The sequence below is a fragment of the Hemiscyllium ocellatum genome, chromosome 33 (genome assembly GCF_020745735.1).
Source record: "Hemiscyllium ocellatum isolate sHemOce1 chromosome 33, sHemOce1.pat.X.cur, whole genome shotgun sequence".
NCBI lineage: Eukaryota > Metazoa > Chordata > Chondrichthyes > Orectolobiformes > Hemiscylliidae > Hemiscyllium > Hemiscyllium ocellatum.
Window position 1 is genome coordinate 25,874,710 of NC_083433.1, and position 13,194 is coordinate 25,887,903.

At 40.0% G+C, this 13,194-nt stretch overlaps 1 protein-coding gene across 6 annotated transcripts in view; it reads right to left on the minus strand.

Annotated features, from left to right (window-relative positions):
• Positions 1–11,396: 11,396 nt before the first annotated feature.
• LOC132831154 (putative RNA-binding protein Luc7-like 2) overlaps positions 11,397–13,194 on the minus strand; it is a 68,930-nt gene continuing 67,132 nt past the window's right edge. For all 6 annotated transcript variants that reach the window (XM_060849154.1, XM_060849153.1, XM_060849156.1 and 3 more), the window contains 2 exons: positions 12,860–13,072; positions 11,397–11,935 (listed from right to left, as the gene is read on the minus strand). In XM_060849154.1, the coding sequence (XP_060705137.1) occupies positions 11,794–11,935; positions 12,860–13,072 (355 nt within the window). In that variant the 3' untranslated portion in view covers positions 11,397–11,793. The remainder of the gene's footprint in view (positions 11,936–12,859; positions 13,073–13,194) is intronic.

Consider the following 13,194-nt stretch of genomic DNA (forward strand, 5'->3'; position numbering starts at 1 on the left):
TCTCACATAAAGCACTGCCAGTCTGATGAGATTTGAGTTAATGAAACTGAAGGCTGGCAAGATACCAGAAACATTATTATTTGGCTGAGTTAATTAATGCACTTACTATAAATTTCTTGTTGCAAATAAAACTTCTTGGCAGATGCTGTTGAATAGTGATCCACCGATTTGTACAGCTAGGTTTAAGTCTACATGTGAAAGAACTTATTGTCATTTTCTAAGCTGTAATTACATTTGGCAGAAACTAGTATTTTGTTATCAAACGCAGACCACTTGCAGTTCATTTTTTGGAAACTGTGTATGAACAGTTCACTTAATCTTATAATGAAATAATACCAGTTATTTTGAGAGAGATTCCTTTTCTTATTTCACTTTCTCACAACAGTAGACCTTTGTTTCTGAGGTATGTTTAAATTTTGCATTGTGATAAGCTTCATTGACACTTGAGACAATTCCTTTGAAAATACAGCACAATTCCCCCAGAAGACCAAGCAGTGGCTGCAAAATGATAAGCGTTCCTCTGGAAACGTTTTGGAGGTGGTGCTGTTACAGGATCTTTATCAATAGCTTCCACTGTACTGCAGCCACACAAAAAAAATCATTCACAGAAAATCGTTGCGATAAGCTTTCAAAAGGTCTGAATGCCAACATAGATTTTCTAAATGCTGGCTCACTCCACAAACTTTGCTTTCTTTTGCAAGATGCACACGCTAGAAACCAGAAATAAAACACAATGCTGGAGTTATTCAGCAGTGGTGAATGCAGAACATTTCATACAGTTGACCTTTCCATCAGAACTGTGTGTTAAACAATTGATCTGCTAAATATTACATATACACTCCCTGTTTTCATTATTATTACATTTACAATCATAAATAATCACTAGGTCTTCTGTATGTAAGTGTGGTACTCACCTTAGACCTAGGCACTGTTAGAGTCTTCCATTTAATCAGAATCATTTTAGCTGAATTAGACTTCATTAGTCATGCTTGACAGCATTTGTAATATTCTGGGAATTGGATGCACTTAACTGACTAATACTAGTGTGTGACAGGCATTTCTTTGTTCGCAAACCACGTACAAAATTCACATGTTACACAGAACCAGGTTGTTGCTCCCAACTCAGCAACAGCCATTCTCTCAATTTTGAATTCGTGTTAATAGACTGCACAAATTCAAAAGGCATTTCTCTTGCTTTTCCAGGTGGTAGGAACATTCTTTGCTACATGGCTGTTTATTTTGCTGAAAGCATGAACGTTTTTGTGTTTATGGCAAGGAACACCAGTGTCAATCAGACCTGCTTCTATTCGCTCGAATGATTCACCCTAACATCAATGCAGATACTGTCAACACAAGTCCAACATCATCACTGACATAAAAGTGACATCAACATGAGCTTTTTGAACTAAGTTGCATTGTCCAATTTTCATTCAAGTTCAGTTCTGACTATGTACAGACTCTCCATGAGAGGGAGGTGGTAATGTCACTGGCCTTGTACTCCAGGCTACTGTGAGGTGGTGGGTTTGAGTCGTGGTAAAGTCTGAACTAAATACAAAAAAAAAAGCTGGAATTAAAAGCTAGTCTGATGAAATCAAATTTCCTTACCTGATCTAACATACATGTGACTCCATACCCATAGCAATATGGTTGACTCTAACTGCCCTCTGAGTAAAACCTAACTAGCCACTCAGTTGTATCAAACACCTGTAAAACAGAAAGAGCAGGACCACCCCAACTCTCTGGTTGGATTCATACTTAGCATGAAGTAGGACATCTGGGGTTATCAGTTATCTCAGCTCCAGCCCATTTCTGCAGGAGAGGAGCTCCTCAGGGTACTGTCCTAGACCCAAACTATCTTCAGTTGCTCCATCAATGACCTTCACTCCATCAGGACAAAATGGGATGTTCACTGATGACTGCACATTTTTCCTCACTCAATTCTTTAGAGTCATAGATCTGTCCAGTACAGAAACAGGCCCTCTGTCCAAGCCAACCAAATATTCAAAATAAATAAGTTTCTGCTTTTCCGTTTGGCAGTCAGCGACTTGTGGTGTGCCTCAGGGATTGGTGTGGGGACTGCAATTATTCCCAATTTACATGGATGATTTAAGGTTGGGGACCAAGTGTAGTGTTTCAAAGTTTGCAGATGACACTAAGATGAGTGTCAGAGCAAAATGAGCAGAGGGACATAGTTTAAGTGAGTGGGTGAAGGTCGGGCAGATGAGAATAAATGTGAAGTCATCCATTTTGGGAGGAATAACCATAAAAAGCATTATTACTTAAGTGGTAAAAAGTTGCAGCGTGCTGCTGTGCAGAGGGACCTATGTGTCCTTGTGCATGAATCACAGAAGGTTGGTCTACAGGTACAACAGTTAATTATGAAGGTAGTTGGAAATTTGTCCTTCATTGCAAAAGGGATTGAGTTTAAAAGCAGAGAGGTTATGTTGCAGCTGTATTGGGTCCTGGTGAGACCACACCTGGAGTACAGTGTGCAGTTTTGGTCTCCTGACTTGAAAAAGGATGTACTGGCACTAAAGGGGGTACAGAAGAAGTTCACTAGGTTGATTCCGGAGTTGAGAGGGTTGGCTTATGAGGAGAAAATTAGTAGACTTAGATTATATTCATTGGAATTTAGAAGAATGGGTGGGGGGGGGGGGGGGGCATCTTATAGAAACATATAAAATTATGAAGGGAATATATAAAGTAAAAGAGGAGAGAATGCTTTCACTGGCAGGTGAGACTAGGACAAGAGGGCATAGCCACAAAATTAGGGGGAGCAGCTTTAGGACTGAATTGAGGAGGAACTTTTTCACCCAGACAGTTGTGAACATGTGGAACTCATGCTTAGTGAAGTTATTGAGGCTTCCTCAGTAAATGTTTTTAAAGCAAAGATACATAATCTTTTGAACAAGAATCGAGGGTTATGGTAAAAGGACGGGTAAGTGGAGTTGAGGCCACAAAATGGTGGAGCAGGCTCGAAGGGCCGAAAGGCCAGCTCCTTCTCCTTGTTCTTATGTTACCTAAATCTAGTCCCATTTGCCAGCATTTGGCCCCTATCCCTCTAAATCCTTCCTGTTCACATACCCATCCAGATGCCTTTTAAATGTAATTGTACCAGCCCCCACCACTTCCTCAGGCAGCTCATTCCATACACGCATCACCCTGTGAGTGAAAAAGGTTGTTCTTTCGGTTCCTTTTAAATTTTGCCCCTCTCACCGTAAACCCATGCCCTCTAGTTTTGGACTCCCTCACCTGAGAAAAGATCTTGACTATTTACCCTGTCCATGCCCCTCATGACGTTATAAACCTCTAAGTTCATCCCTCAGCCTCCAACGCTCCAGGGAAAAGAGGCCCAGCCTATTCAGCCTCTACGTGTAGCTCAAACCCTCCAGTCCCGGCAACATCCTTGTAAATCTTTTCTGAACCCTTTCACAACATATGTTTTAGAGCAAGGAGACCAGAATTGCATACAGTATTCCAAAATTGGCCCAACCACTGTCCTTCACAGCTACAACATGACCTCCAACTCCTGTAGTCAATGCACTGAACAACAAAGAAAAGCACACCAAATGCCTTCTTCACTATCTTATCTACCTGCAACTCCACTTTGAAGAAACTTTGAACCTGCATGCCAAGATCTCTTCATTCAGCAACACTCCCTAGGACCTTACCAACAACTGAACAAGTCCTGCCCTGATTTGCCTTTACAAAATGCTGCACCTCACATTTATCTAAATTAAACTCCATCTGTCATCTTTTGGTCCACTGGCCTATCTGATCAAGATCGCAAGCAGTACCTTAACAACATCCAATCTTGAGTTAGCAAATGCCAGTCAATGGCTATCTACATCATGAAAACCCAATCAATCACCCCTTGATACTCAACGGCATTACCATCACAGAATCCCTCATTATCCCAACATAATGGGAGCTACAATTAGCATATGAATATTGTGGCTACAAAAGCAGGTCACAAGCTGAGTATTTTGAGGCAAACAACTCACCTCTTATCTCCCAAATGCCTGCTCATTATCTACAAATCTAAACCTACATCATTTAATCTGTTTATTACTAATGCATCCTGCCTAATGACTACCTATCCACCACTTTCAACTTGCACTCTCTTCACCACTAACACAGTGGCAACAGTGAGCATCACATAGAAGATACATTGCAATATTTCACCAACTTTGACAGCTTCAAATCCCACCGCCTAGAAGGACAAGGGCAGCAAGGAAACATCACCTGCAAATTTCCCTTCCAACTTGGAACTAAATCCTTGATCCTTCATCATTGCATAGTCAAAATGCTGGAACTCCTTCCCTGACAAGCGCTGTGGATGTTCTCATCACTTCAGTGGACATATTTTTTAGGGCAATAAATGTTGGTGTAGGCTGTGATGCCCACTTCCCTTGAATGAATACAAAACAAAAATTGTTGCCATGGTGAAACGTAAAATAATTTGATATTCAATCACTAATCAGCTTCTTAACTTTTGGTGCATCAGAAATTTTACTGCTTGGTTCTGACTGGACTTATGGGACAAAAGTGGGTCCGATAGCAAAGTCATTGGGTAGCCTCAACCAACTTTATTTTATATCAACCTGGTTGGATACATTATAACATATGGCATTATATCCTGAGGTGGCCTTCTGACCCAGACGTAAGAATGTCCCACTATGCCACACTTTGGCACGGATCTGAGCAGAGAAGTTTTTCCAAATCTACAATATACTGTTGTCTTAACCAGTAAATGAGTTCATGGCACAAATTCTCATGAATGGGTATGATTAAATGGCCATTACAGACACGTGGTTGCAGGGTGGTCACAACTGGGAGTTAAATATCCAGGGGTATCAAACTACTCAGAAAGACAGATAGGAAGGAAAGGGAGTTGGTGTAGCTCTGATATTTAAGGATGATAGCAGGGCAGTAGTGAGAAAGGATATAGGTTCTATGGAAAAAAAGGTTGAATCAATATGGGTGAAAATTAGAAATAGTAAGGAAATAGTCACGAATAGACAGTCTATAGACCACCAGATAATATCTTGGTGGGTGGGCAAAAAACTGATCCATGTAAACCTGGCACAGTAATTATCATGGAGATTTTAATCTACATACGGATTGATCAAACCAAGTCAGTCAAGGCAGCCTTGTGGAGTTTACAGAGTGTATCTGTAAACACTCAAACAGTACGCAATGGAATCCACAAAGCAGCAAGCTATCCTGAATCTGGTCCTGTACAATGAAACAGGAATAATTGATGATCTCATAGTTAGGGATCCTCTCAGAAGGAGCAACCACAGTATGGTTGAATTTAAAAATACAGATGGAGGGTGAGAGGGTAAAATTCAAAACCAGTGTCTTGTGCTTAAATAAAGGAGACTACAATGGGATGAGGGAGACATTGGCTAAGGTAGACTGGGAGCAAAGACTATATGGGGGGGACAGTTGATGAACAGTGGAGGACTTTCAAAGCAATTTTAACTATGCTCAGCAAAACTACATACCAGTGAAAAAGGAGGACTATTGGAAAAGGAATAATCAGTCATGGACAACTAAAGCAGTAAAGGAGGGCATCAAATTGAAAGCAAATGCATACTAAATGGCAAAGATTAGTGGGAAACTAGGGGATTGGGAAATTTTAAAGGTCAACAGAAAGCCACAAAAAAAGCTTTAAAGAAATCTAAGATGTATTAAAAGAGTAAACTACCTCAAAATATAAAAAGATAGCAAATGTTTCTACAAACACAAGACAAAAAAGAGCGACTAAGGTAAAAATTAGTCATATACTCATACATGTACAGCACGGAAACAGATCATTTGGTCCAACTCATCTGTGCCAACCAGAAATCCTAATCTAATCCAGTCCCATTTGCCAGCATTTCCCCCATATCCCTCTAAACTCTTCCTCTTCATATACCCATCCAGATGCTTTTTAAATGCTGTAATTATGCCAGCCTCCACCATTTCCTCTGGCAGCTCATTTCATACATGCATCACCCTCTGCGTGAAAACATTGCCCCATACCTTTCCCCTCTCACCCTAAACCTATGCTCTCTAGTTCTGGAATCCTCCATCCGAGGGAAAATACTTTATCTATTTAAGCTATCTATGCCTCTCATGATTTTATAAACCTCTAGAAGGTCACTCTTCAGCCCCCAATGCTCCAGCAAAAATAGCCCCAGCTTATTTAGCCTCTCCCTATAACTCAAATCCTTCAACCCGACCAAAATCTTTGTGAATCTTTTCCGAACCCTTTCAAGTTTCCGAAAGGAAGTCAGAATTCCATGCAATGTCCCAAAAGTGGCCTAACCAATGTCCTGTACGGCCGCAACACCACCTCCCAACCCCTATACTCAATGCTCTGACCAATAAGGGAAAGCATGGCAAACGCCTTCTTCACTATCATCTCTACCTGCAACTCCACTTTCAAGAAACCATGTACCTGCACTCCAAGGTCTCTGTTCACCAAGATGAGTGGTAGAGCAAAATCTGCAGAGGGATACAGATAAGTGAGTGGACAAGAGTCTGGCAGATAGCATACAATATTGGTAAATGTGATGTCATCCATTTTGGTAGGAATAATAACAAAATGGACTATTATATAAGCGGTGAAAAATTGAAACATGCTGCTGTGCAAAGGGACCTGGCAAATAAAGCAGCAAATGGAATATTATGCTTCGTTGCGAGAGGGATGGTGTTTAAAAACAGGGTGGTTATGCTGCAGTTATACAGAATGTTGTAATTCTATTCGCCGAGCTGGAAGTTTTTGCTGCAAACGTTTCGTTCCCTGGCTAGGGAACATCATCAGTGCTATTGGAGCCTCCTGTGAAGCGCTGCTTTGATGTTTCTTCCGGTATTTATAGTGGTTTGTTCTTGCCGCTTCCGGGTGTCAGTTTCAGCTGTAGTAGTTTGTATGTGGGGTCCAGGTCGACGTGTCTGTTGATGGATGTTCTTGCCGTTTCCGGGTGTCAGTTTCAGCTGTAGTGGTTTGTATATGGGGTCCAGGTGTCTGTTAATGGAGTTTGTGGATGAATGCCATTCTCATCCACAAACTCCATTAACAGACACATGGACCTGGACCCCATATACAAACCACTACAGCTGAAACTGACACCCGGAAACGGCAAGAACATCCATCAACAGACACATCGACCTGGACCCCACATACAAACTACTACAGCTGAAACTGACACCCGGAAGCGGCAAGAACAAACCACTATAAATACCGGAAGAAACATCAAAGCAGCGCTTCACAGGAGGCTCCAATAGCACTGATGATGTTCCCTAGCCAGGGAATGAAACGTTTGCAGCAAAAACTTCCAGCTCGGCGAACAGAACTACAACAACGGACACCCGAGCTACAAATCTTCAACCAGACTTTAAAGTTATACAGAATGCTGGTGAGGCCACATCTGGAGTTTTGTTCGCCTTATTTGAGAAAGGATATACTGGCACTGAAGGGGATACATAGGAGGCTCACTAGATTGATTCCTGAGTTGAGATTGATTGGTTGGTAGTAGACGACACATTGGAATTTATAAGAATGTGTGGGGGTGGGTGGGGGGAGAGAATGGGAGATCTTGTATAAATACATAAAATTATGAAGGGAATAGATAACATAGAAGCAGGGAGATTGTTTGCACTGATGGGTGAAACTAGAACTAGTAGGCATAGCTTTAAAATAAGGAGAAGCAGATTTGGACTGAGTTGAGGAGGTACTTCTTCAGCCAAAGGGTTGTGAATCTCTGGAATTTCCTGCCCAATGAAGCAGTTGAGGCTACCTTGTAGAATGTTTTTAATGCAAAGATTGATAGATTATTAATAGTAAAGGAATTAGGATTATGGTGAGCAGGCAGGTAAGCACAGCTGAGTCCATGAAAAGATCAGCCATGATCTTACTGAATGGTGAAGTGGGCTCAAGGGGCCAGATGGCCTACTCCTGCTCCTATTTCTTATGTTCTTAATACAGGACAATATTCTTGTTCCTTGTGATTCCACAAAAATATGCCTGAAAATTTACAAACACTGGCAGAACCTCATGCTGTTTGTGCTACTTTTTATGCTAACTGCAAAACATACCTGGGATTGTCATAAAGAATTAGTCAGAACTACTACCACATTTGGAATAATTCAAAAAAAAACTGGGCATTCATATTCTTCAGAGACTGTTCACTTTCGCCAACAGTAGGAACAGTTAAGTTGATCTTAGTATTCCAGATTTGGAGATGCCGGTGTTGGATTGGGGTGGACAAAGTTAAAAATCACACATCAGGTTATAGTCCAACAAGTTTAATTGGAAAGACGAGCTTTCGGAGCGGCGGTCCTTCACTACCACCTGATGAAGGAGCGACGCTCCGAAAGCCAGTGTGCTTCCAATTAAACTTGTTGGACTATAACCTGGTGTTATGTGAGTTTTAACTTAATATTCCAGAGTATACTCCAATTAGCAAGTTGTGAGAAGATTTGTAGCTCAGGTTGAGGGTTCTCAGATTCTCAATTCACTGTGGTTAAATCATGATCAATTAAGGATACTTGTCCTTCTCAAACTGGAAACTATTGAGGTCTCTTGCAAGAAAGATATACAATTCTATCTGGACTGTTACTAATTATGAACACTCTCAAAGGCTTAACCTGGGACTGCTCACATCCATGTAGGAGTAGATTTGTCAAATCCACATGATGCTTGAATCCCCAACAATAAAATTTAGCGGGATAAGTTGACTTTTAGTTTCTGATTCAGGGAAATAAGAATGCAAAGCTATTACCGCAGAGACAAATTTATCAACAAATAAAACAGAAATCACATGGTCTATTGAAAGCACAGTAATATTAATTGCAGGAAGGTGGCAATGGGAACATCTTAATAAGCAAACATTCAATCCTGAGGTTGATCAAAAGCTAACTTGACATACATTTCAGTGATGATATCATGGTCTAACATAACAACAGGTAACACTCATTGATTGCAAAATAAGCCAGTTTGTTTTTTTCTCTTAAGCCCCATTTTAGGTTTTCTAGTTTTTTTTTGAGAAAGCATCAGTTGTCCTTGAGCCCTCATGTCAAGTTAATAATGCTGCCATTATACCATATGAGGCTTGAATAGTCATTCCTGACGATAGGAATTAAAATGGTGAGGATTTGAGCTACAGGGAGAGGCTGTACAGGCTGGGGCTGTTTTCCCTGGAGCGTCGGAGGCTGAGGGGTGACCTTATAGAGGTTTACAAAATTATGAGGGGCATGGACAGGATAAATAGACAAAATCTTTTCCCTGGGGTTGGGGGACTTCAGAACTAGAAGGCGTAGGTTTAGGGTGAGAGGGGAAAGATATAAAAGAGACCCAAGGGGCAACTTTTTCAGGCAGAGGGTGGAACGTGTATGGAATGAGCAGCCAGAGGATGTGGTGGAGGCTGGTACAATTGCAACATTTAAGAGGCATTTGGATAGGTATATGAATAGGAAGGGGTTGGAGGGATATGGGCCGGGTGCTGGCAGGTGGGACTAGATTGAGTTGGGATATCTGGTCAGCGTGGACAGGCTGGACTAAAGGGTCTGTTTCCATGCTGTACATCTCTATGACTCTATAACTATTTCAACCTAACAAAAAGCAAAACAATCTGTTTCCCATCTTAACTCTGCAGAAGAGTAGCATTAACTATGGAACGAGTGCTGGGCCTCATCAGTGGAATGGAACAACGCACAAGTGGCCAAAGGTTCCAACAGACTCACCAAGTAAGCAGAGGAAGACAATATCAGGTTGTTTTAATTGCAAAGTAGCAAACAAGTATTCATCACAATTTCATACAACACAGGAAAACTTAAATTGTTTGAAAATCTTATTAAATGGTTTTCAGAAAATTTATTTCAATTGTTTTCAATTAATAATATAAGTATAGACAAGAGGTCATGTAAGGAAAAAATGATAAAAGGGGACTAAATTAAAACTTTGTTATTTGTGTTTTAAATTGTAAACTCAGAAATCTCTGACCAAATGACCATTGAGAACTTAGTAAGTGATGGGGGTAAGCAGTGTAACAGCTAGTAACCAAAGTATCTGATGCAGAAAAATAATGCTACTATGGATACTAAGGAACATCACACTGGACTATTATAGCACAGAAGTCAGTTTCTCAAAGTAAAGCTGACCACTTTTAAAAAAAATAAAATCACAGCAATTGTGAGATGACCACAATTGGCTAACAAAAACGAGCAATATCATCATGGAATACATTGGTATATTTCAGATCTGAGACGCCCCAGTGCCTGCCACAGACAACACCTTAAAGCTGCCTGGAGTATGCCACGTATGCACAAGCATGTGAAAATTCCAGGGTTCTCAACTCCTACAAAACAATACCCATAAGTTGTTTTTAACGTGTGGAAAATTGTTTTCTGTTCCTTGGATAAATACTAAACCATCTGTGTGTGAATAATAAGCACGAATTATTTTACGGGCATGATTTCACTGTCAAAAAATAAAAAGTTCTGAGTAAAAATCCAAAATAACAGAGGATGTGTATTGTGTTCCAGAAGTGTGCTGAAGACATGCTTAAGTTTCTTTTTGAGAATTACATGCACGCAAAGCCAAGAAGATGGTGTTTCTGGACACAGTCCTAAAGAGCTACTGAAACCACATTAACTCCAGTTTTGGACCCTTTCTATCTGAACTTCCACTGCAACTGCAAGAATAAAACCAAGCCCTTTTAATTATAGTAAAAGATACACATATAGACAAAATACAAACTTGGCAATTTAAGATTCTGGTTTCCAAAAATATCTTGGTGCATGGTCAGATCAATACTTTGGCAAAACTCTTCCAAATCAAATTTGTATTTTATTTATAAATGGAAAGGCAGAGATGGTGAAATGAAGGTGATGAAGGGGTCAGGTTTATTTGAAGCAGTTGCATTTTTCCTCATGAATCCTATTTGGTGATTTAACAAATGGGTAGCAAATTGCTTCCACCATATAAGTTAATTAAAAATAAAACTTTTTTTTTTCTCTCCAACCAAACCAAGGGGGCTTTTCTGGCTATAACTGAATACAAAAATCAAGGTTCTGTCAGATTAACATTTAACAAACAACGCCAACTTTGTGGGAAAGAAGATGCAGAGGGATAGGGGAGAGTTCCTTCTGGGTGAGAGAAGAGAAACGCCGAGGTTACCTTTGGACTGTTTCTCTTACCTGGACACAAGATATTCTGAAGGATTTTGCTAAATAGTTGCATGACAATTTCATTGTTTTCAACAATGTCAATGACACTTTGACAAGGATAAACATTATGATTTTAGAGAAATTTCTGAAGTAAAAACTATCACAAGTGCAAGCCAGCACAACCGACAGTAACAAGCAAATAAGAAACTGCTTGCTGACAAAGCAGTAACTCCCCAAGCTACCAGATCCATTGCTTTTTATTTAGGCTTCAGAAAAGAAAATACCATGGGTTGCAGATCCACATTTTTAAAAAATGCAAAACAAATTATTTGATTATTCAAAACAAAAGAACAACCTTGTGCCAATGGAAGGAGGCACCCTAATGTTTGTGGCATTACAGCACTGGTACATGCACACACAGTACATTCTAGGCACCTCCAGTTGCTGCCTTCAAAACCAGTTGGTTAAACTGACAAAACTTCCTGAACATTTTCAACTATCTAATATTTTTTAAGTTATCAGTCATCTAGCTGCTGGAATATTTTTCTAAGTCCAAAAACAAAACAAGAGCTCCCCTAGTTGAGTTAAACAATCAGAAAGACATTGTCTGCCCCAGTTCCAAAAATGTTTTGTCCGTTAGATTTCTCCTGCTTCTCGTTCCTCAGAGCTGTGTTCCGATTTTCCATTAGCACTCTCATAGGAACGCTTTTTCTCCCTGCGATCCTTCTCCCTCGATTTTTCTCTGTCTCGATCTCTGGATCTGTCTCGGTCTCGTGACCTAGAAAAATGGCTCAATCTTAGCTTAAAACATATTATTAAAGTTAGCTTCTACAACCAATTCATTAGACATTAGTCCTGCATACGCACTAACGGAATTATCCCAGAATAGTTTTTACTATTCATTAATGTGAAAATTTGGTGAAGAGCTCTGCTCTTCATAATGTTGTTATACTAGTTCTTAATAAGAAACACAGCTGTTAATTGTTTGGAAAAGTTGCAAACGACTCCCAAAACAGTTTCACTATATCCAGGATACAGCTGATGATTAGTGAAGTGAACCTTGAGATGTTATTCTCGTCAATGGATAGCTGAGAGTTAGTCTTCTCCAGCAAGACTGTGTAGAATATGTCTAACAATTAGATAAGCAGTACCACGTTCACTTATTCTGGTGACGGTCTCATTTTAGGATATTAAATTCCAGTAGAATGTCAAATGTATTAAAACAAATTGTGCAGTAATGGAAGGAAAAACAGGACATCCTAGTAGCATTGGGTTACCTGTGCGAGAATAACAGGTTTCTAGAGAATGAATGAATGAACTGGTCACAAAAACAAAACATAAGTGAACCCAAATAAAGAAATGAAAGTAGAAGCAAGATCAAAGAGTCACTAAAAATGCCATAGTATTGTAAAAGAAATGTGGTATAGAGAATCTTTGTTAATTATTAAGACATTTACTAATCTCTTAAATTACTACCAATACCTCTTACATTCACTTCCAAGTATGAATGAGTCTGCTTTCATGTCAGATCAGCATTTGACATTGTTAAAGAGCTTATTTCTCCTTATAGAAAATGATAAGTTCTTCTGATGTGGTTGTTTAATTGCAACAAACAATATCCAAGATGGAACTGTCAGATTTCTACTACATTAATTAATCTCAGACATATTGACAAGGCAATCTATAACATTGAGGTACATACTTTCTTTTGGAGCTTTTCTCTCTGCTCCGGTCTCTCTCTCGCTCTCTGTCTCTTGAGCTATGCCTGCTGCGGTGGTGACTACGACTCCTGCTTCTACTTCCAGATCGAGATTTGTGTCGGCGACGCCGGTCCCTTGATCGAGAGCGGGAACGTTTGCGTCGATCATGGGATGCAGACCTGGATCGATGTCGACGACGTTCCCTTGATCTTGATCTGCAAAAAGATTTACCCCCACCTCATAATTAATCCCTTTACAATCAGGTGTTCTTTAGATAATTCTGAAACGATGATCAACAGGAACTAGCCAATTCTGTCCTTCTGCCTCATCCACTACA